The sequence below is a fragment of the Macaca nemestrina genome, chromosome 15, assembly GCF_043159975.1.
Source record: "Macaca nemestrina isolate mMacNem1 chromosome 15, mMacNem.hap1, whole genome shotgun sequence".
In the NCBI taxonomy this organism is placed as follows: Eukaryota; Metazoa; Chordata; class Mammalia; order Primates; family Cercopithecidae; genus Macaca; species Macaca nemestrina.
In genome coordinates, this window is record NC_092139.1 from 44,224,756 (window position 1) to 44,248,970 (window position 24,215).

The 24,215-nt window shown below is 40.6% G+C and overlaps 1 protein-coding gene across 5 annotated transcripts in view; it reads left to right on the plus strand.

The window, feature by feature from the left end:
- The window catches only part of SLX4I (SLX4 interacting protein), a 203,531-nt gene that overhangs the window by 159,352 nt on the left and 19,964 nt on the right, over positions 1–24,215 (plus strand). For 4 of the 5 annotated variants that reach the window (XM_011741154.3, XM_011741152.3, XM_071079663.1 and 1 more), the window contains 2 exons: positions 8,108–8,185; positions 11,205–11,293. In XM_011741154.3, coding sequence (XP_011739456.2) covers positions 8,108–8,185; positions 11,205–11,293 — 167 coding nt within the window. Of the gene's footprint in view, positions 1–2,037; positions 7,299–8,107; positions 8,186–11,204; positions 11,294–24,215 lie in introns of those variants that run through there. The other variant, XM_011741155.2, reaches the window with a different exon arrangement.

Genomic DNA, 24,215 nt, shown 5'->3' on the forward strand with positions numbered 1-24,215 from the left:
CCGGCTGAGTATCTTTAATGTCAGACTTAAGAGTCAGAAAGATGATTTTAATGTAGAAAAACATGCCCTGTTTAGTAAGGTTAAGGACCTGGGTTTATTTAGCTTAGAATAAATAACTAAATTGAAACTGAATACCTATCTTCAAGCATTCGGTAGTGGCCAGCTTTCCTTTAGTTCTGCCGAAAACACACAAAAAAGAATTTCAACTGAAGTGTGAGGAATTTAGGTTAGAGATTGCAAACTGACAATAGAAAGCTACATTGGCTCTCAGAGACATATTATTTGGACCACACAATATATTTTAAAAGTTTGAATTGTTTGCAGAGTTAAAATTTGAAGAGATTCCACATAAAAACTTGGATTTCCAGCTTTTCTGGTATCCCTGTGCCCTAGTTTCTGATGGCAGCTGATGGTTGGTTTTGAAAATCACTGCTGTCCCCTTTAAATAAGTCCTGAGCTCTCTCCAGTTTTCCAGTCAGAACCCAGCCCTTTTCCTGTTACCTGTCTTACCCCTTAGGCATTAAGTTTGCAACCTCAGTTCATATAAAGGACAGATAAAGTGGCACATAGGTAGGTATAGCATCTTCTCGCTCTGCATTTTGGTGTTGTTTTTAAAAGATGGTTTTAATGTGGTCCTAGCTGACAAACAGGAAATGAACTAGGAGACTTCCCAAGGTTGTTTCTTGTCTTTTAGGTCCATGATCCTGTTAGAATAGTCCAGTGGTTCGTGAACTCTTTTTCTCGTTGCACGTGATCTAGAATCTCAGAGTTGAAATGGACCCCCTGCAAGACAGGGAGACCACAGAGGGTATGCTTCATCTGGTGTTCCTCTGTAGGCACAGGAAATTTGAAATCTATTGCAGAGGGGCTTGCTTAAAAAGCGAACAGTTCAAACAACCAGCTACCTCATTTAGAAGGCTTATTAAAATCTCTGTTTCTTTTATGTATAGTTATTTAAAGACGAGTGAAGGGTTTTAAAGAGAACTTTGAGTTTTATAACTACACAGTATTATATTATTCTTATCATTATGCATGGCCTGGCAGAGTTATGATTGTGGGAACCAGAGTTTTGAATATCATTTCATCTATGCTCATTTCATCTATGTTTGTGTGTTATCCGAACATGGTTTTCATATTTAATGTTAAGGGCATTTTTGTAATAAACAAAAAAGTGGAAAAGCAATATGGGGAAGAAATCTGAAGTGATAATTTCTCAATTTGTTGTATTGTAAATTTTTGTCTCCTCTGAAAAGCTTTCTTATTCCATGTTAACAATCTCTGATGGATCCCATAGAAAATGAAATTTGTAGCACATGTGTCCTCTGGCATTACCTACAAAGTCAAAAGGGTGACAGGTAGAAAATGTGTGTTTTTCTCTAAATAAATTCAGCTCCAAAGAATTATTTTATAAATAATTATTTTTTCACAGTTTTATTTTTTTTCATGAAACATTTCATGCCCCGTTTGTTTTGGCATTAAATAGACATAGCTTTTTTGTGACTCAGAGTCTAGTACTGTCCTTATTTAGGGACATGAAATGTTATCTCAAGGGAACCTTTTTGGAATCTCTAAATGTCTTGGATAATAAGTGAAATTTTTAGCCTAGGATCAAATATTCCACTTACCCACCCAAATTGTTTCCCAGTTGTGGTCTTAGACTAGGATCCTGTATGTATATTCCTAAACTTGTGACAGAACCCTTGGTTTTCACCTCCTACAGAATAACCCCTTCCTCCAACCCCATCCATCACCAGCAATAGAGGAGGTCACACTTGGACCTATAACATGTTTCCAAAGGCCCCATCAAGGCTTTTTCACAGGCCACATCTCATACTTAGTCTGTCTTCATGTTTGAAGTGACAGCATCAAACTCATGGTTTCCCTACCCTTTCTACCCTAGGCCTTTTGATAAGGACAAAGTGCAACTTTCTGAGTGACACAGTTTGGAATGTAAAGAGTTACAACTTCATTTTTCCTTAATGAGATAGCTTGAAAGCACACATTTTTTTTCTTTTTTCTTTTTTTTTTTTTTTTGAGATGGAGTCTTGCTCTGTTGCCCAGGCTGGAGTGCAGTGGTGTGATCTCGGCTCACTGCAACCTCTGCCTTCCGGGTTCAAGCGATTCTCCTGCCTCAGCCTCCCAACGAGCTGGAACTACACTACAGGCGCATGCCACCATGCCCGGCTATTTTTTTGTATTTTTAGTAGAGACAGGGTTTCACCATGTGAGCCAGGATGGTCTCAATCTTCTGACGTCGTGATCTGCCCACTTTGGCCTCCCAAAGTGCTGGGATTACAGGTGAGGGCCACCGCGCCTGGCCTCTTCATCTTTTAAATATGTTGTATGTTCCTAGTCTAGTCTAATACCCAAGATACTGTCAGTACTCAGTTGGTATCAGCCTCTTTCTTCCTGTCCTCTTATTAAATCACAACCGAACTTGAGAACTGACTCATGACTTCAGACTGGAAACAGTCACATGTCTGAACTGGCGTGCAATGCAGAGCTGCTTCCAGGTTAGCATATAGTAATCTGATTGTGACAAAGTGCCCTTTCTTAAAGCAAATATCAGACCACTATCCAACCTACCTAAGTAAGCTTATCTTCACCAAAATTTCAAGTGTCTACAAATTCATAATTTGATTTCTTTGAAATTATCATTAGGACCAAATTTTCAAGTCATCTGTATGCCAGTCTTTGCATTGTCATTATAACTTTAGTTTGAACCTGTAATTTCCTAAAGCAGTTAAAGGAGAAGTCAAAATTAATAAATGACTGGCATTTTAAAAGAGCTTACAGGTTGACATTTTGTGTTTAGGCAACTTAGGTTAAAAAAAAAAAATTAGCTGGGTTCAGTGGCTCACACCTGTAATCTCAGCATTTTGGGAGGCTCAGGCAGCAGGATCACTTGAGCCCAGGAGTTCAAGACTAACCTTGGCAACATAGAGGGACCCTGTCTCTAAAAATAATTTTAAAACTGAAATGGGTATGGTAGCATGCACCTGTGGTCCTAGCTACTCAGGAGGTTGAAGTGAGAGAACCACCTGAGCCTGGGAGGTTGAGGCTGCAATGAGTCATGATTGTACCACTGCACTCCAGCCTGGGCAACAGAGCAAGACCCTGTCTCAAAAAAAAAAAAAATCAAATGTACAGTGGGTTTGTTCTATAACACAACTAGCCTGATCCTCTTCCAAAGTTCAGAGTTCTTTTTTTAAAAGGTAAAGGGAGATTATTTTAGATTAAAGAAGATGTAAGCAAATACATCTCTTAAAATCCATGATCTTTGGTTGGATCCGATTCAAAGGAAAATCAGATCAGTGATACACATTTTGGGACAATGGAGAAATTTGAATATAGATGGTTATTTGATCGATAATGTCATACTCAGTTGTAATAATAGTGTCGTGGTGATGAAGGAAGATTTCCTTGTTGCTCAAGAGCTATGCTCACATGTTTAGGGGTAAGGTTTCATGATGTCTACTTTGAAAGAGTTTATAAAATATGTATATGAAATAAGGCAAAATATTAACTATTATTGAATCTAGATGGTGGGTTTTGGGATGTTCCTGACCTTTTTCTAATTTCCTGAATGTTTGAAATGTTTCAGATTATCTAAGTGGTGATAATAATGAAGGAGTCATCTCAGGGAGAGAAGTACTGAGGGGCATCGTAGGTCTTCCTGAACCTGCTTTGTAGTTTGGGAGGAGGCTTTGCTGGAAGAGAGCCACACAGGTGGTGGGTGGGGTCCACAGTGAAGTAGAGTTCACCTGCCCAGAGGTCCTGATGGCTCACCAAGCCACATAGAGGCATTTTCCCAGGCTCCTCCATGAATGGTCCTGTAATAGCTGTGGGAGAGGGCTTCCCACTGTTACGCACCAGACCACAGACTCCCCTTGGCAGCTGTGGGGAAGCTCAAGTCGCCTTGGCTATGAATCCCCTGGAAAACAAGTGAGGCTGGATAGTTTTACAGTAAAAATCTCTCATTGAATATTTGCTCTCAGTGTCTTGGGACTGTGAACTGTAACAACCCAAATAAATGACCCCTCCCTTAAAACCATTACTCATTGGAGCACGGTACTACTTGAAACTAATCTACTGCCTTGCTAAGCCAGGATGGAATTTGTTCAACTCATATTTGAGTTTTTTTGTCGTAATTTTTGCCTTTCTGTTTATGAAGACTGCAAATTTCTAGTACAGCCATTTTGGAGCAGCTTATTTTAGACAGAATATGAAATAAAATAGTAGCAGGACTCATTTGTCCTTTCTTTCTTTCATAAGCATTACTGATCACCTCCCCATTTTTTTTTTTTTAAGAGACTTAATAGTTTTTGATGAACAACTTAGGTAAGCCAGAAGAAAGTTAGTGTGGTAAAAAGTAATCATTTGAGGCTTCATTGCCGCTTTGGAGGTTGTTTGTAGAAGGATAGGGAGAAGTACAACAGCTTTTTACGACATACAGAGAGCAAATGGTGGCACAAGAACTGGAGACTTTTGAGGCTGCTTGGGGGCCAGGGGAGAAGATGGGATCTTGCTGAAACTAGATGATTGTGTTACATTAAGCAATTCAAAAATAAAAATAACAATTGTTTCTGGAAATGCACATATCCACAGACGCCTGGTGGTAAGATGTTTCTATTGCAAAGCTTTCTCTCCCTCTAACCCAGGTCTCTTCTTGTGTCTAAAGACAGCCTTCTCAGATTTAGGAGGACCACAATCGCCAGCAAGAAAACAGGCATACTGAAATGTGATTTGCAAGTGCCTTATACTCTTAATACGGTCATCCAGTAGTTTTCAAAGGAGAAGATGATCACTTTATGATTTCCATTTGCTCTACTGACAAGTTTTCTGCATTTAAAATGCCGGCATAACAAGCTGGGAGCTAGTGCCCCAAGTAGGAAAAGCAAAAGGCCTCTTGGATTCTTTGCCAAATTGCTGTTTAGCTTTAGAGAGTAGTGGAGCTTTGCTTTAGCCCTGGGTAAGTACAAAATCTCAGTGGCTTCCTGAACTCTGTGAAGGCGATTTCATTAAGAGCAAAGATAAGAATGTAGTCTTTATCATTGCCTGTTATCTATAAATAAATGGAATACATCTTCCTGAGCATTTCAGTTCAGTATGTTTCAAGCACCAATACTTTTCTCTGTTTGTATATCAAATTTAGTTTGCCATAAGAACTGACATAGTACCTTTTGTGTTTAATCTCTCCTTAAGTTTCTCATTAAACAATAAAGTTTCATATGACCAGTGGAATTTGGACTAAGCAGGTGCAAATCTTTTTTACGTGTTAAACTTGCCATTTCTCTTGTAGGTGCCATTTGAGCAGGTTTTCCACTGAAACCACTAATAACAATATGCCATTTAGAAATGATTCCTTTTAACCTAGTTCTGTCCTAGGGGTGGGAGGTGTAGGGGTCAAGGTTTCAATAAACTAATTTCTCCTACTAATTTCCGTAACAAATCACTTGAAATCTGCCTTTTACTGCTTTCTTTTTCTATAGGAGAAAGTGTCATACTGAGACTTGATTGTTCAGCAGTCCAAATAGGATTTAGTTATCACTCAAATAGTATCTTCAGATACCAGGCTTCCTGGACTCAAAACTGTAGCTTTCATGGTCAACTTCAGATGTAGCCCCTTCCTGATAATTTTTTTTTTTTTTTTAAGATAGGATCTTGCTTTGTCGCCCAGGCTGCAGTACAGTGGTGATCATAGCTCACTGCAGCCTTGAAGTTCTAAACTCAAGCAATCCTCCTGCCTCAGCCCCCTGAGTAGCTGGGACTACAGACATGTACCACCATGCCCAGCTAATGTTTTTTTGTATTTTTTGAATGGAGGTGGGGTCTCAGTATGTTTCGAAGGCTGGTCTCGAGCTCATGGCCTCAAGCAATCCTCCCACTGTGGGCCCTCAAAGTACTGAGATTACAGGTATAAGCACCACACTGGGACCGATAATAACATTTTATTGCTAAAGATTTTGTATAGGAAGAATATTTTTGAAATTTTGAACATGCCTCCTGAATCTTAATCGCTTAGACCTATAGGTCAGCAAAGGTAGAATAACTTAGATATTATATATTTTTTTCTCAGTTCTTTGGAAGACTTGCATTATAAATTAATACTTGAAAAACACTTTTAAATTTTGCTATATGTGTTTGTGAGTCGCAAATTGTTAAGGATTCCACTTCTTCCCTCAGCAGTTGGACAAATAAACAGATGTAGGAATGACTTCCATTCTCTCAGTGACCTAAGAAATAACATATTTGTTTTAAAGCACTCAGAGTAATGTCAGTGATGTGTATATTTTGTTTGACATTTTAAGCAGAAGAAAGCCACATGACTGAAATGCAATCTATTTTCAAGTGTGTTAGGAAAAAATATATTTTATCTCAGTAAATCCGGAGATTATCCTTTCATAGATGTCACTGTTATTGCACAATCTGCATGACTAAAGCAATTGTTCTGTCAGAACCATCGCTTGTTTAGACAGCATCAAATCTGGGGTCACTGATGTCCTGGGTCTTTCTACAGGAGTGTCAGAAGGATACTGAATATGAAAGGGGAAACTTCTTTAATTGTATTCTTTACCTAAGGTATTGCAGAACAACCATAGTCATGGACTTTGGAGAATCTGACAGTCCTAGAGATTACTTCCTGCAACTCTTGGCCGCTCCAGTTTGACACAGGGGTACCCTCACCCTGCTCTGGTGGACCTTTTGCTTCTGATTCTTCTACCAAATAACTTGACTGCTGACTGCGATAACCAGGAACAGTTTTACTATGATTTTAGGAAAATCATCAATAAAGTAGTTTATACCTGGAGGGAAGCCAGAAGAGAGGAGGAAGGGAGGGAGGAAGGAATTAAGCTGGCACTTTCTGTGACCCATCTGAAAATCTGTTGCCACCCTGTAAGATGAATGATAATGTCTCCATTTTCACACATGGCATTTACTCTTGGGGGTCAGGCTTCTTTCATGTAACATTATGTTTGTGAGATGTATTTCTGTTATTACCTGTAACTGTAGCTCATTCATTTTTAGAGGCAATATAGTATTTCAGTGTGTGACTGTATCCCCATTAAAAAATTTACTGTTGATGGATATTTGCATTGGTTCCAGGTTGAGACTGTTGTGAAGAGTGCTATTGTGAACACTGCATCTTCATACCTAAGTTCAGCTTTAGATACTCAAGCATTTTTTTCAAAGTGGCTGTACCAATTTGCATTCCTGCCAGCAGCGTATGAGAATTCCAGTTGTCCTACATTCTTGCCAACACTTAATGCTCTGTCTCTTTCACTTAGGCCACTCTGGTGAGTTGGAGAAATTAGTTTTTTACTCATGTCACATTTCTTTTCATCTCATTCTATATAAAGATTTTGACATATTTGAATTAATTTATTTATAGGCAAAATACATCCATGCTCAAATAGGTATGAACTGCTTCTTTTTATGAGCTAATAAGCAGTGAGTATCAGAAGGTGGCTAAGATCTATTTGCAAGCTCCAATTGAATTATCCCATCTGAAAGTTCTAATTTTCAGGCACATTAGACCTCTTCATTTATTTCATTTTACAGTTGAAGTAGCTGAGACACTTCAGGGAGTAGGGACTATGCCAGGCGTCATAGTCAGGCCTCCTGGAAGAGGCAAGATAGTAATGTTTACCCTTACCTCTCAAGAGAAGCCCTCTGTTAATTCCTTTATTCTTTTGTTTAGTAATTATTATTATTTTAGATAGAGTCTCACTCTGTCACCCAGGCTACAGTGCAGTGATCTTAGCTCACTACAACCTCCACTTCCCAGGTTCAAACAATTCTTCTGCCTTAGCCTCCTGAGTAGCTGGGATTACAGGTGCCCGCCACCTCACCCGGCTAGTTTTTGTATTTTTAATAGAGACAGGGTTTCACTGTGGTGGCCAGGCTGGTCTCGAACATCTGACCTCAAGTGATCCGCCTGCCTTGGCCTTCCAAAGTGTTGAGATTACAGGCGTGAGTCACCGTGCGCAGCCTCATTTACTAAATAATTACTGAATGCATCTTATATGGCAGGCACCGGGCCGAACCTGAGATTTAGTGGCAAACAAACTTTTAACTTAGTGTGATATTCCCTTTCACTTTACAGGTTATGGCTTTCAAATCACAGCCTATTTTCTCAAGAGAGGGATACGTCTTCGCTGCATCAGGAGCTCACAGAATGCTGGTAAGAAGCCGATTTCTTGGTTTATCAGACATTTCACACAATCTGCTTGCCCTAAGATAGAGAAGGGATGAAAATTAAGGAATGGAGAGTCCTACTTGCTTCATTGCCTTCATGTCCTTGAGTGTGTCCGAAAGTTTGTGATTTCTTTCCTCCCAGCTTGTACTGTGTTTACTGCCTCTCTGAGAACACTGAGCCGGGCCACATCATGCTTTCCTTTCCTGATGCATCTCAGCACTTTCTTTGAGTTTTCAGAGTGACTCAACACGGTTGAACTATGAATCACTTCAATATTGTCTGTGCACACCAAGGCCCTGGCACATGGAGCAGGTGTGTACACAAGAAAGCTCTTTCCCAGCCCAGAGCTCTCAGAGCTTTCCCTAGGTGTGTGATGAGGCCACTTTCCCACGTCACTTCCCCAAGTCTAGATGTCCCCTAAGGATATGATTTCAAACTTGTCCAGCCAGCAACAGTAAAATCAGAAGCTAATGATCTTTCTCCAGGTTGATCTGAGCACTGGAAAGAAAATGTAGGTCACCTTCCATGGACGATTTCAGTATATATATATGTAAGACATGAAATAGGAACTTTAAAAAATTAACTGTGTAGAGGCTTGCTGTGGAATCTTCATGATTATCTGCATTTTCTTAACTATAAACTCTGCTCGAATATATTACTCTCTTTTTTGCTATTGTTTGTTTTTGAGACAAGGTCTCACTCTGTCACTCAGGCTGGAGTGCCGTGGTGCAGTCATGGCTCACTGCAGCCTCAGCCTCCTAGGCTCAAGTGATCCTTCCACCTCAGCCTCCTAAGTAGCTGGGACCACAGGTGTGTGCCACCATGCCTGGCTAATTTTTTTCTCTCTTTTTTTTTTTTTTTTTTTTTAATTTTTGGTAGAGAAGGGGTCTCACTATGTTGAAGCTGATCTCAAATTCCTGGGGTCAAGCTGTATTCCCGCCTTGGCCTCCCAAAGTGCTGGGATTACAGGCATGAGCCAACATACCCAGCCTCAGATATATTGCTTTCTTAACAGGCCTTCCACTTTGTTCAACTCTCTCATAAAATAAGTCAGCTAACCTTGTATCTGTACAAAGGACTATCATTGCCTAAATATTTAATTAAATATTAAAATAATGCAACTCTCAATAATGACCTAAACAGAACAAAAGGGTGCAGAAGTTGCTTTCTGTTCATACCTGGCACCAAAATGTTTAAAATCTGCCATTCTAACATTGTTACTTTTCAGAGGAAGAAATGCAAATACAGAGGAATTATTTGATAGAACTGATAATTTTGAATTCCAGTTCTGATCCACTAATAAACTGTTGTATTTCAATTTTATGATTTTTTTTTTGTGGGGGGAAGGTGGACAAATAATGAATTCTGTGGCTTATTTTCCCCTCTCATAAAATGATAAAAAGGCTATTTACCATTTATCTCAATAAGATCTTTTAAGAACTAATGAATAAATATTAATTGCTTTGCTAATTTTGTTCCGGCTTTTCAAAGTCCATCTCTAGTCACCTAGCCAGATATCATACCCACATGGGATTAAAGTTTAAAAACACCCAGGCCCCCACCTGAAATGGGGGCTTTCCTCATGAGGAGGACTAATTGGGAGTGAGACCAGAACAACAGGTTAATCCCTAATCATGGAGGGCTTTGAATGTTGGGCACTGGGGAGCCATGGTAGGTTTTGGAGCAGGATGAGTGGAGCTCTTTTTTTAGAACTGTTAACCTGCTGTTCTGAATAGGATAACTTGGAATAAGGCGGGTGACTGCCAAGGAGACAGCAGTGGTTGACAGGATAAGGAGAGAGCTGTTACTGGAACAACTCCTTAGGCCTTTTGGGATCATTTAAGCTAGTCTAGTAGTATAAGGTGTAACTTGTTTAAATTCTGTGTCCATGCAATTGACACCTTCTTGCTTGGCTTCTAAGCGGTATATCAAATTGAGATACGTTATTACCTCAAACAGTCATTGCCATCATGTGCAATGTACCTAAAAGGCTTTACTCACCTGATTCATAATATTCATCTTTAAAAAAAATTGGTCTCATGTAAGAGGGAAGCTTTCTTTGTTAGAAAAATGACTTGATTTCTATCACAAGTATCAGACATGTGTATCATAAAAATATTCAAGCAGTACAACCAAGTATGAAAAAGGGAGAAGAGCCCCTCCCCACCCACCTGGAACATACACTGTTGGCATCAGCTCAGCATCACTCCAGACATCACGCCTGGGTAGCTGGAGGCTGGCGAACAAATGGATGGATGGACAGACAGATGAGAGAAGGAAAGATCCGGATGTCATTACTACCTTGCGTTCCTTTCATTGAATGCCGAGGAGTCCAGTTCAGTGATTCATTCAGTCTTTCCCAATGGGAAGTTGTGGTTTTGTTTTAAGAAGCAGCAATAATAGATTACTATGAGTATGGTGTAATTTTACCATCTTTATTGTATATTTATCCATTTTCTTAATAGTTGGTTCATTAATTCCTAAGAGAAGCTGCTGTTTTCCCAGCCTGATTCAGATTAGTAGTTTACCCTCCAGGGTCGGGGACCTCTCTAAGACTAGCTGACCAAGGAGATGATAAGTAAAGTAACTAGGAAAAACATTGATAGGTCACATTTTTAGATTTTATCTAATATTCCTCTTCCTCTATAAGTCTTACATGCTCATTTTGAAAACATTGATCCTATTTTCCAAATAGGAGTTGTAATCAGCAAACAGCCAACTGACACAGAGGGGAGGCTGCAGAGGTTCTGCCTGGGGGTTTCCTGCAATGTAATGGTCCCGGGGCGCAGGTGGACCCATTTGCAGCCTGGTCAGCTCTCCCTAGAGCTTTGCGCTCACCCTGCCCTATTGCTGGCAAACGCTGAAAGGATGGGAGGAGAGGGGAGATGCGTGTTTTCTATTACTGCATATTGCAGTAACTTAAAATGAACAAAAATCTGGGACAACCATTCTGTGTTTAGAGTTTTTTGACGCCTTTAAACTCGTTTTTCTTCATTTTATACAGAACTCCATGTATTCCCTGACAGATTTGTGGTTTGTGTCAGTCAGCTTGCATTCAGTCGTGATCTTTTAGCAAATCAGAATGAAGGTTTGGTGAGTATGAAAAAATTCTACAAATAAGTCTGCTTAAATGCTGAGTTACTGCAAAAAATAGAAAAAAAGAATTGTCTGCTGTTGTCGTTCAGCTGATGAGCACCCAACGCATGTTTTAAGGGAACAAGAAGAGCGCTACCTGTTTTACATGGTTATATCAACTAATTTGTGCATTGTTCTTCTTTTCCTGAAGACCATTTTAATCAGCAGTACCTTTTCCATATCAATTGTAAATGAGAAAGCAGCACATCACAAAAGCTGTGATGGTGCTTATGACAGTGTTTAAATGAAATAAAGAAAAGTCTTTACGTGAAATGAAGCAAAATCCACATGTTTCCACTGGAGGCTTTCATTGGGGTCAGTGGCTTTTAATTTTATTCCATGGTGATTCACCGACATTTTCATGAGAACCAGTACTTTCCCCAGTGTATTATTTCACAGCTGATAGGGTTCATTTTCTCTTTCTCTCTCTCTCTCTCTCTCTCTCTCTCTCTCTCTCTTTCTCTCTCTCTCTCTCTCTCTCTCTCTCTCTCTGTCTCCTTCTCTGTCTCCTTTTTCTCATGCTAAGTCTTGAGCTCCAACAGGGCCTGTTTCTGTTTTATTGGAGTTGTCTCTTCAAATAGATAAAGAAAACTGACTCAGAATTGCAGCTGACTGCTTTGTCTTTTAAACTGAACATGTACACTTGAGAATCTCCTCGTTGCATGTGTGTGTGTTTGCTGCAGCCACGGTCCAGTCTGCCTGACTTCTACACAGAGTTTTTTTTCCGTATTTTTGAACGTATGACTTGAATCTTTAACGAACAGGGACATATGACTTGAATCTTTAACAAACAGAAAAAAAAAAACCAGCAGACATTAACCGGGCCATGAAGAATGACATGATTATTATGCTTCTAAAATAATTTATGGGAATATTAGATTACCCTTGATGTTTATTATTTTTTAATCCATATGAAATCTGAAATTTGGCCCACATCATCTAAAACCAGCTTCTTATCTCATCTTAAATAAATACGTAAGAAGAGTGTTTCAGAGGCTACAAGGGTGAGTAGAGACCCAGGAAAAGTAAAGAGCAGAGAACTTGTATTTAAATTTAGATGTCTGTGTTTGGTGCAGAGGAATGCTTTGCAACAGCCAGTGTGGTTCATATCTCCTCTTCTTCATCCATCAGTTAAACTCTTAAGAATACACATTAAATGAATGAGGCAAATTTGGTGAAAAGCAGTAAGTTTGTCCTTTGAAATATGTCCAGGATGTTGAGTTATCTTCGTAAACTAATAAATACTAAAGTGGCAGTGCCATGGGCATACATCTAAACTATAATATAGCTTAACTGATTCAGAGCAAGGAAGAAATTGATCTATGGTTTAAGAAAACAACAATTAACTGTTCCAGAAAGTATTATTACTTTCAAGTGAAATACAGGAGAAATTAGATCTTCTATCTGATATGCAATATTAATACTTAGTATCTTAAATTATTAAGGAGGGATTAAAACATCTCAATACAAATGAAATATTATCCCCCTTAGGGGCCTTGGTATTTATACAGATGTAAGTTTTCTATAGCGGCTGTCATATAAATCCTGTAATCTGGAGGACTTCCTAAACATTGAGAATTTTCATTCTGAAAATCTCACCAGTCTGAGCCTTTTACATGACTGAGTTCAGTTTCTTTATCTTTAAAATGTTCTGATAACCAGCGATAACATGACCAGAGTTAACCATATTAACTTATGAGGAAAATGCCATTTCCATCACGAGGTTCGTTCCTTGTTTTGAGTGATTGTCTTTAGCTGTGGTCAGTTTCTGTCTCTTCAGTTGCTCATTTACTCCACCTCTGTCTCTTCACATACGCATTTTCCCAGCCACATATGTCAGCTACAGCCTGGTACTACTCAACAGCTTCATCTCCGGGCACAAGCTCTGTGTGTCCCTCTGCCTAGCCTGCTCACCTCTGCCACCTCCCCTCCTCACAGGCCTCCAGCCCACCACTTCCTCAGGCCTGTTGTTACTAGAAGCAATAAAAGACCCAGGTCAAGTAAAGGTCCCTCTCCCACAAATGGCCCATCAAGCCAACTACACCATCCTTCCACTAGAAGTGTCTTGTAGTTTAATTCTCATTGATATTTGACCTCTACAGAGTCTGCCTGTCTCAGCTATTTAAGGATCAATAAACAGCCCTTCCCTTCCAGAACTGCCTTCTGCCTGAGAGAAGGCATTCTTATCACTTGTTCTATACTTCAAATGCCCAAAGCCAGTGATGTCAGGCTCCTGTGAGTGTTCCCTGGACTTCCTTCAAGCTTTGAATTCTTGTATCACTTTACATGGATATTCACCAAAGGGCAGGAGCCGTGTCATTTTCTCTTGATAGCGATTCTCAAGAACATCTGACTGGGCAAGGCTGGGAAAATTGGTGCCCGCAGTAGCTATATTGGAGAGATTTCTTGGCAGTAAACTTCAGTTGTTTTTGTATAACTGTTGACTTAACTCACCCTTCTGCAGCCACAGAAGTGACAGGGGAGTGAACTAGTACTTGAGCAACAGCCTGGGTGCCTTACTCATGCTGTAGCCTTGAGAGCACACTTTCCCTTTCCTTCATCTTTTTTTTTTTTTTGGATTCTCAATGTCTGAGTGACAATTGGTTAGGAAATCTGGGAGCGTCTATTCAAAACTACTCTGTCAAGGGATTCTTTCAACCTGTAGACAAGGAAGCCAGCTGCACTTAGCTCCCCAGTTCTTAAAGGTAGTTGCACAAAAGAACTGCTGTTCCAGATCAGGCAGTACAAAGGGAGTAATCCCCCTCCTTTACGGAGCAGAGCGAATGCAGCCACGCTGCCCCTAAGCACCGCAGCACCAGGGAGGTCTGTCCCTGCTGTCACTGTTGGCGTTTCTCTTGTCCACTCAGGGACTTTGGTGCAGGGAGATTCTCTGTGTTGCAATAGCTCTGCACAGAGTGCCCATGTGCTAGGGATGTGGGAACTGTGATGTGTACTTTGGGAAGAAAGGGCATTATTATGAAATGAGTCATTGTATTTTTCTTACTAGAGTTTCTCATAAGAAATCTAAAAACTCTTGTAGCCTCCGTTTTTGACCTATTGCTAGATATAGAACTGGGGAGTCTTTTTGAGAGTTTTTACCTTTATTTGGTTTGTTTTTTCCTCACCTTTTTTTCCTTAGAAATATGAAGAACAAAAAGTGAATTTTGATTGCGCTCAACTACATTCCATTCCAACAATATTTTCTTATTTACAAACCCAAGAGCCTATGTGGAAACTGTTTTCTTTCTCAGATGTAAAGTCCTGGAGCCTTTGGGAAATTTAATATTATTTATTATTTCTATTATTTCTTTGTTAAAGTTGTGTAAATAAGCATAGAACTCTGTATATATCTGGGACATTTCTGGGTCAGGACAAAGCTACTATTTCACTGTGTGTTAGTTACAGCCACTCCTTCTAGTCTCTGGAGATCAGCCTTCCCATCTGTTTTTACCATCACATTTTAACATAATTTGCTAAGTCCCAGCTCTATACTGGGAACTCTGGTAGGCACCAGGGAAACAAGGAAAAGTAAGAAAGCGCATTGGCCCTCAAGGAGCTTACAGTTTGGCAGATCAAGGCTGCTGAAGGAGATCCTGGTGACCTAAAAATGTCATTCAAATACGGCCTCCATTTTTCCTAAATATTTTTCCACTCTGCACCTGTACCTTTAAGGGTTCCATTGGATCTCTTCTACTCTTCCTCAGAAGGAAAGTCCAAAATCCCCAGACCTACTTTTTTTACGTTTAAACCGAAGCTCTCAAAGTCTATGATCCTTTTGGAAATTAAAAATGATCTGTAGTGCTATTACTGCCTACAAGTGGATATCTACATTAAGATATTTGAGTTCTCTACCTTATACTCTTTGAGTTGTGGTCAAGTTGTGAAAATAGCTGTTAAGACTCTGCAGATGTAGGCCAGCCACAAAAGGCTGGGTCCTCACTGTAGCATCATCTAAGGATTACTGGGGCATCCTGTCAAGAAACAATACTGAAGCACTAACTCAGCTACTTCTCTTAAGGCACACTACTGTTTAGTGGTAAAGAAGTCTTCTTCTGGTTTTTGAATACAAAATAATAAACTACTGAAGGCTGAGTTGTTTTTAGCTTGGCTGTTATAGTCCTCAGCTGTGCATAACCCAGCCCTTTGTGGGCCATAGCCCTCCTGTCATTCAAGGGGGAGGGTATCAGATTATCTCAAAAATCTTTTCTCACCTGGGATTTCTATTGGAGGAAGCAAATAAAACTGTAGCTAAATAAAAACTACAAAATAATTTTGCACAAAGAAGAAATTTTCTTGCAGATTTAAAAATTGTGATTAGCAAAACTTCCAGGGTAGTTATATTTGATCTTAAGAAAGATGTAAGTAGAAATTATAAGCTAACATTATAGGCCTTATGTTTTTAGAACAGAAGAAATAAACTACTTAACATTTGACTGTGCACTGACGTTTGTACCCTCATGACAGAATCCTTTAACTTTCCTAAGAGAGCTTTTTCTTAAGTATAAATCAGATCATTTAAGAAAATAATTCTCTATTTTTGTGTTTAGAAAATGGAATAAGTAGTGGATGACTTTTCCAGGTTTTGCATGATCTATCATAGAGTTAAAAAAATTATTTTTCTTATTTCTTTTTTTTTTTTTTTTTTTTTTTTGAGACAGAGTTTCTCTCTGTCGCCCAGGCTGGAGTGCAGTGGCGCGATCTTGGCCCACTGCAAGCTCCGCCTCCTGGGTTCACATCATTCTCCTGCCTCAGCCTCCCGAGTAGCTAGGACTACAGGCGCCCACGACCATGCCCGGCTAATTTTTTGTGTTTTTAGTAAAGACGGGGTTTCACTGTGTTAGCCAGGATGGTCTCGATCTCCTGACCTTGTGATCTGCCCGCCTCGGCCTCTAAAAGTGCTGGGATTACAGGCGTGAGCCACTGGGCCCAGCCTTTGTTTTTCTTATTTCTAAACAACGCTAGTGGTGAATTGCATGGAAGACATTAACAAGAGATTCCTGTAGCACTAGGAAAATTTCCCTGAGTAGAGAGAGGCTGTTTTCATATTTCACATTTTCTACAATGTTATGAACTTAGATTTTACCTAATAATTGATGACCAATATTGTACATATTCATTGTACAAAAGTTTTTAATCCAAATATATATAAAGAAAATAAAAATTAGCCACAACTCTGAATGCAAAGTCTCTGCAAATGATCTGGATGGTATCTCTTCATACATCATACTTAATAAACTGAGGTCCGTGTGTATGTGTTTCAACTAGGACCCTATTTGTCAATTATGTGTTTCTGTCCATTTTTTTTACTGATGATTTTGTATTTGACAAACTCTGCTACATGAAGGCTTCTTATCTAGTAAGGAAAGTAACTCTCAGTGAGTTTATCATTTTCCTTTCACTTGTATGTCAGTGCTATATGGTAGGATACATTGTTTATCCTGAGAATTGTGTTTTCTGTAATGATCTCTGCTTTTGATGATGTTGGTGTTATGTTTTTCAAACTTAGATAAATATTTACTTATATTTTCTTCTGATACTTTTATGGAATGTATTTTAGTTTATGATATGAGGTCCTTTTTATTCTGTGTAGTGACCAATATTATCCTAATTATGGTCTTTTGGTTTAAGGGACAGCCAAGCTCTGTCTGCCTCTGCCACACCGTCGGTGCACACCTGACAATGAGGCATCTGTAGGAAGTAGGCTTTCCTTTGCCCCTTAGCAGCTGGATTTCGCTGATGCCGCTAAGATATTTGGGTTCTCTGCCTTATGTTTCATTTGAGTTGTGGACAAAATAGCCGTCAAGGTTCTGCTGACCTGCATCAGCCACACAAGGCTAGTCCTCACTAGCATCATCTAAGTAGAAAGATTAGTGGGACGTACTGCCAAGAGACAATATTTAAGCACTAAATAGAACACTTTTCTTAAGTCACACTATTGTTCAGTGTGAAAGAACTCTCATGGTGCTTGCCCTCTCCCAAGGCTGACTGCCCTGTCCCCTTCCAGTCAGTTAAGGCAAAGGCTCAGGGTCAGAACATGTTCAACAGATAGCTAGGGAATAGATTAGGGCCACACCCCCAGCAAGTGGCCTACGATGGGCTGTTGTCCTTGGATAGCCGCCATCCCCACCTGCCCTTATAGGGACTGGCAGAGGGATGACCCTCTGAAAATGCTGGTAGTGGGGGTGAAGATGTCCTCTGTTGGTTAGTTTTTCTAGACTAAGATGGAGAAAATAAGAAAAAAATATTTCTCAGGTGAGATCATTTTTTAAAAGATTGTCTTTTGCTTGTATATTACAGTAACATGAGTTCTCGTTTGTTAATAATGAAATTATTTTTGTTCTCTTTTCTTAATAATGAAATCTTCCCAAATGTTTAGCCAGCAGTATTTGTGAAAAAGATGGTTTGTGCCTCCTCCCACCACTGCCATCCCTGAAAGGGAACCTGCCCTTTGCTGAAGTAGAATAGGATAGGTTAAATGAATGAGGATCGTTAGATAGGATAAGTTGGAATAGGATGTATCTTAGTCCCCAATCCTTTGTGTTTTTTTGCTCATAGAGCGTCTTTGCGTGTGCAGAGGCCCATGATCTCCATTGATGATCCCTTTACGTGATAGATTTGATTAGGAAAAATGTGGTGGGGAATAGAACAACTGGAAAAGGGATTTGAGTTAAAATGTAAAGAGCTGGCTTTGACCACTGCCTCTCCCCTTACTCACTGATGACCTTAGACAAGTAATCTGGCTTCGCGGGAGCACTAATCACCTAACTGGTTAAGCAAAGGTAAACATGATACCTTCTGTACAGTGTTCTCAAGTTTTCCTAAAGAGCAAGTGAAATAATGAATATTAAAATGTCATAGAAAGTCTAAGGCACTATACAGTGTTAATTTTTATCAGCATCATTTCCTTTCTTCTCTGAAGAAGTCTTCATTTAAATGCAATTAACACCTCATTAACAGACTGCTATACAATCTTCTCCTTCCTACTTGAAAGGAGAAAAATACCTGACACTGTCCATGTGCTTATATTATTAATATTTTCCCAAGAAACTCGGCTCCCTAATTATTTTCTCCACTTGCCAGCTCAACTTTATTTTGCAGCTATAAAAACTGAAGTACCAAAGAGTTAAGTGATAAACCCCCATTTAGCCAGCCAGTCAGTGGTGGGGAAAGAGACACACTAAAGGCAAAAACTTATGACCTTCAGTGGGAGCTCTGTTAACCAACATCCAGAGGAGGAAGAATAGGAGGAGGCGGAGCAGCAGCGACCACCCAGCTAAACACCTTCAATTTCCATTAGCTGCAGACTCACATTGAGATACGGCTTTGGAGGAAGGACCCAGTCACCTCTCTCAAGTACATAGGAATCAAGAGACAGCAGACTTCTCAGACTTGAATTCCTAAAAGCACATCTTCATCAGAACACCCACAGTGATAGCACAGAGAGTTCATTAGTAAGCAGATGATTTAGAATTCAGTACTCATTTTCCCAAGGAAACAGTGTCATAACTGGGGATGAGGTTCCCAGACTAGTTCACAAAAGCTGTTACTATCATGAGCTCTGAGTCTTGGAAAGAGGAGGCCTTAGTATCTGTGTCCCAGGGAAATGGCAAGAGCTATTCCTTCCACATCCCTGGGCAGAAGGCCAGCTCAGAGCAGGATTTTGAAATGAGACAATCATCTGTGGTGTGTTCTCTCTAGCTCTTAAGCCCTTTTCCCATCAGTGCCCAGGACTACTGTGGGCTCCCTTTTGGTTAGCCCTACTCCCTATGCAGCTGGACTTCATGTTTACCCACCTCTCTCCACCACATCCCTGTTCAGGCCCATGTGCTCAGTCAGGTGAGATGTTAGGAAAGACATTATCCTTCTTTCATCATCCCGAAAGAGGGCTGTCTGCCTTCCCTCAGGTGTTGGCACTTTTCAACCGCAGGCCTTTGTCAGAGAAGGCATTTTTTTTTTAACAAGAAGACCTCCTAAAGTGGCCCAACTCTGCCTGGGGTAATTCCTATTATGTTTTCTCTATTTTTTACAGATGTTTCCCTTCTGCTTTTAAACTGGGGTTACTAGCCTATGATTCATGAATTCCTTAAAATTAAAAAAAAAAGTGTATTTTTATTTTTTCTTCTGGTCAAAGTTAAATAGCTTCCATCCAATTCTCAGAACAGTTGATAAGCCTCACAATGTCAAGTGTTGGCCCAAAACCATAAATTCTTCAAAATGTCCAAGTTTGTCACCAAGTTTGTCACTTGTTTGGCACCAGAGACTCGAGTATAGAGTCTAAGGTTGGTCAGGATATATTTTTAGGTTCTTGAGGGCAGGTGAATGTAAACTGGAAAATCCCTGTGAAATGTATACTTCCTGCAAAATAACTTCCTTGATTATTTTTACCGATTTCATGTTTAGGGTGATACTGTTTGCAACCACTTATGGGTGCTTCCCCAAGTCTACCCAAGAGCTTCATTGGCATCAATTCAGAAGAAAAGAAAACTTTTAAAAAATGATTTTAAAGAGAAAATGAGAGTATTCACTACTAACCCAAGTGGCAGCATTATCAGCAGCCCTGGCTCTACTTCCCCTTAGAGACCCGCCCTTTTCATAGGAAGGCAGAGAAGTGAAGTCCTCAGAGGACAGACTCAGGGCCAGACACGTGTGGAATGAAGGCTTGCCCCTCACTGTGGGAACTGGGCAGATGGCTTGGCCACCCAGAGCATCAATTTCCTCAAGTCTGAAATGGGGAAGGTCATGTCTGCTTCGTGCACATCTCATGCGGACTCACGTACCAGGTGCCAGCCCCTGTGCCAAGTGTTTTGCCTTTGGTCTCAGAACAAATGTCCATCATCATTGTCATATTTAGAGAAAAACAACTTCAGTCCCAGTGGAATTCATACAATGCCATTTTTCATTTCACCTCCTGTTTGCTTCAGTTCCCTTGAGTCAATACACACATACTTGTGTGTTTCCATCCTTTCTTTTAATTGTTCATTGTGACTGTCCCACCTGTTTTGCCCTTTTTATTTCGTTATTATCAAAAAATTTTAAAAGTATTATAAGTGAAATTTAGGAAAGAGAGACTTCTCCCTCATTTTAAAGACAGGTGGCTTCTGTATGGCCATGTTGCCTCATGGTCTGAGATTGTGGTCATTGTCATTCATGCTCTGTTTGAGCTGCTTTTCTATAACTAACTGAGCCTTTCGTATGTGTCACATTTCACATTGCCGATGCTCCTGAAAATCATGTGGTGTCCACTAAAGTATGGTTGTAACGTTTCTTTTTGCCTCGTTATAAATTAAAATAGTTCCAGTTTCAAACTTTGACACTGTTATATGCCCCCCAAATAAGCTAATAATATATTATACTTTTAATTTGCTTTTATTGTTGGCAAAAGGTTTTAATTATTTGCAGAGGGCTGACACATACAATAACCTATTCAGTGCAACAAACCTGAGAAGAGATTGTATCAGTCTTGAACCTTTTTGTTTTCAAGAGACCGAAAGGCCAACTCAAAGCGGCTTAGCAAAAAAAGGGAAGGTTTTTGTCTCATGCCCCTGAGAAGTCCAGACTTTAGGTACAACTTGATCAGAGACACAAAGAATATCATTAAGTCTCCATTTCTCACCATCTTTGGCTCCAGATTCCACTGTGTTGGCTTCACTCTCCGCTGATGGGTGGTGGTTGATCCCGCAGTCTCAGGTCTGTTTCCTTCCAGTGGGAGGAGGTGAGGCCTCTTGCCAGGACAGCTGTGGCTGATGCATCTGTTTGAGGCTTGTGAATTCAGTAGTTTGATTGGCCTGAGCCATAGGCTCATTTCTGGAGTCAGGTATGGAAACAAGATCTCTCGAAATGCATGAATATGTATGAAGGTTGAAGATGTGATTTTCCAGAACAAAATCTGAGTGTTGCTTCCAGGAACTGAATGAGTATCCACTATAGAGGCATTATTATCATCTCTCTTTTTATAGATGAAGAAACTGGTGCTCAGAGAATATGTCAGCTGTCCAAATATCACAGTCAGGTACTGACCAAGAGGTGACTAGAGCCAAAGTCCTCTTCTCTTTCTGTAAGTCCATATCTAACTATGATGGCAAATGATACTGCAGCCATTAGGCAAAGTGAAGACAGTACTACTGCACAGAGAGCAGGCTTCCTAGACTCATTTCTGCCCTTGATTATATGCATGGCCTCAGTTTTTGTGGGTCTCATTCTTCTCATCCATCACATAGTGACAATACCTGCCCTGATGAATACTCCTTGGGGCCCAGATGAGATGTTGGAGAAAGGACTTTGAGAATCACATGATTTCTTCACAAATACAAGGCACTCTTGCCTTCTCTCCAGCCCCATATGGTTTGTGAAGGCATCAGCTTTGAAAATGCGTTCAGCACTCTCCAGTTTCCAGAGTTACTTCATACACCTCACAGCATTTAAATTTCCCAAACAATCCTGAAAGGTAGATGAGAAACCAACCATCAAGGGGTTGAGAAGCTGGCTCTGGGACAAGTCAACAATGAACATGAGACCTTAGACTCCACTCCCTCTCACCTCTGTGCTGGGACTCGTGTGCCTGGAGCCTCTGCCTGATTCGATCAACTCTGAGTGTATCATTCTCAGCAGATGTGATTAGGAGGAATGGAAAAGCAGTAACATTTTGAATATGCCCTAAGAGTATGTTTTCTAATCTTCTACTGTGAATTGCCTACTTTTAAAATCTTTTGGTTGGGTTATTAATTATTATTATTGAGATGGCGTTTCGCTCTTGTTGCCCATGCTGGAGTGCAGTGGTGTGATCTCGGCTCACCACAACCTCCGTCTCCCAGGTTCAAGCGATTCTCCTGCCTCCCGAGTAGCTGGGATCATAGGCATGCCCCTCCACTCCCAGCTAATTTTCGTGTTTTTAGTAGTGACAGGATTTCACCGTGTTAGTCAGGCTGGTCTCGAACTCCTGACCTCGGGTGATCCACCCTCATCGGCCTCCCAAAGTGCTGGGATTACTGGCATGAGCCACCAACCCTGGCTAATTTTCGTGTTTTTAGTAGCGGCGGAGTTTCACCATGTTAGTCAGGATGGTCTCGAACTCCTACCTCAGGTGATCCACCCACATTGGCCTCCCAAAGTGCTGGGATTACAGGTGTGAGCCACCGCACCCGGCCATTAATTATTTTCATTTGGGGTTAAATGTAACAGAATCAGAAGAAACTCCTGTACATAACCATGGGAAAAACAGGTCCAACTCTCAAAAGATGAAGACTGAGAATTCATGAAGTCCTACCTTGAGAACAATTTTAATGACATTGAATAGCTTTTTTTCATCCCATTATTGCCTCCACATGATGTTTTACAATCCTAAAAACAAGAGTTTGGTGGGATGGCTTCTGCCATATGCTTCCAGTATGGCTATTAAAGGTACCAGGAGGATCATACGGGGTGGGCCATGTGGTCAGGATGAGCCAGGATTGGCTGGTGCACCCCAAGAACTCTTGGAGTGACAGTAGCCTAATGCCATGGCCCCGAAGATCTGCCCCCATAAACTCCAACCTCAACTAATATTATTGTCTTAGAGCCTTCAGCCAGTTGCTGGAGAGCTGGCTGCAAGTCATTCCCAACATAGGTCATGTTTGTCAGATGGGTAGTGGTGTTACCATCCCATGCTGTGTGTCCATGTCACACCAGTTTCTAGCCAGCAGCATCTGACCCTGGGGCGTGGTATTAATATCTGCCTCAAGCTGTATTGAGGATGACAGTGGTGGGGGCCCCCTTTTCTCTGCTCCCCCTTACTGCAAAATTCTTCCAAAGTGGTGTTGTCTAGACCTGTGCTGGCCAGTACTTGTAGCCACTGGCTACATTTGACTATGGAGTATTTAAAATATGACAAGTCAGAAATAATGTAATCTAAGTATAACGTGCACACCAGACTTCACACACTTAGTATATAAAACATCTGAATATTTTTTTACATTGATTACTTATTATAATATTTTATATTATGTTAAATATATATTATTGAAATGTAATGTCACCTTTAAAAGTGTCCTTTTACTTTTTTAATGGGTCTGTAGAAAATTTCAAGTTGCTTGTACAGTTCACATTCTGTTTCTCCTCGGGAGTTCTGGTCTCCAGTCTGTCTCCATACTGGAGAAGTGCCAGTGCAGCCACTTGCACTTCTCCCTTGACCCCATCTCAGGTAGGCTTGGATCCCAGCACTTCACCAAAAACAGCTTATGTCAAAGTCACCTTCCTTCCAGTGATTAGTTTTCACTCATAACCAGTCGGCAGTGTTCCAAACAGTTGTCACTTTCATTGGCATTTTGTTCTTCACTTCCGTGTCACTCTCTCTTGCCTCCATGTCACTCTCTCTTGCCTCCAGGAGCATTATGCTGTCTTGATTTTTCTCCTCCTCACTGGTGCTTCCCTCATAGTCTATTTTCCTGAATCCTCCTCATGTTCTCAACTTCTTTTACTCATCCAAAATCATTTCCAAAATCCGACTGACTCTGAGGACTTTGTGTCTGCAGCTCAGACCTCCCTCTGCCGGAAACCTGTATCTTACCTGCCTGCTCAGCACCTCCATTTAGATATCCAGGAGGACTCTTACACTATCTTAGTCCATCAGTGTTGCTGTAACACAATGCCCGAGACTGGTAACTTATAAAGAACAGAAATTTATTATTATTCTCAAGGCTGGGAAGTCTAGGATCGAGTCACCAGCAGGTTGGGGTCTGGTGAGGGGCTAGTCTCTGCCTCCAAGATGATGTCTCATTGCTGTATGCTCCGGAAAGGAGGAGCAGTGTCCCCACAAGGTAGAAGGACAATAGTTCCAGCTCCTTCCTTCAAGCCCTTTTATAAAGACACCTAATCCCATTCATGAGGGTGGAGCCCTCATGGCCTA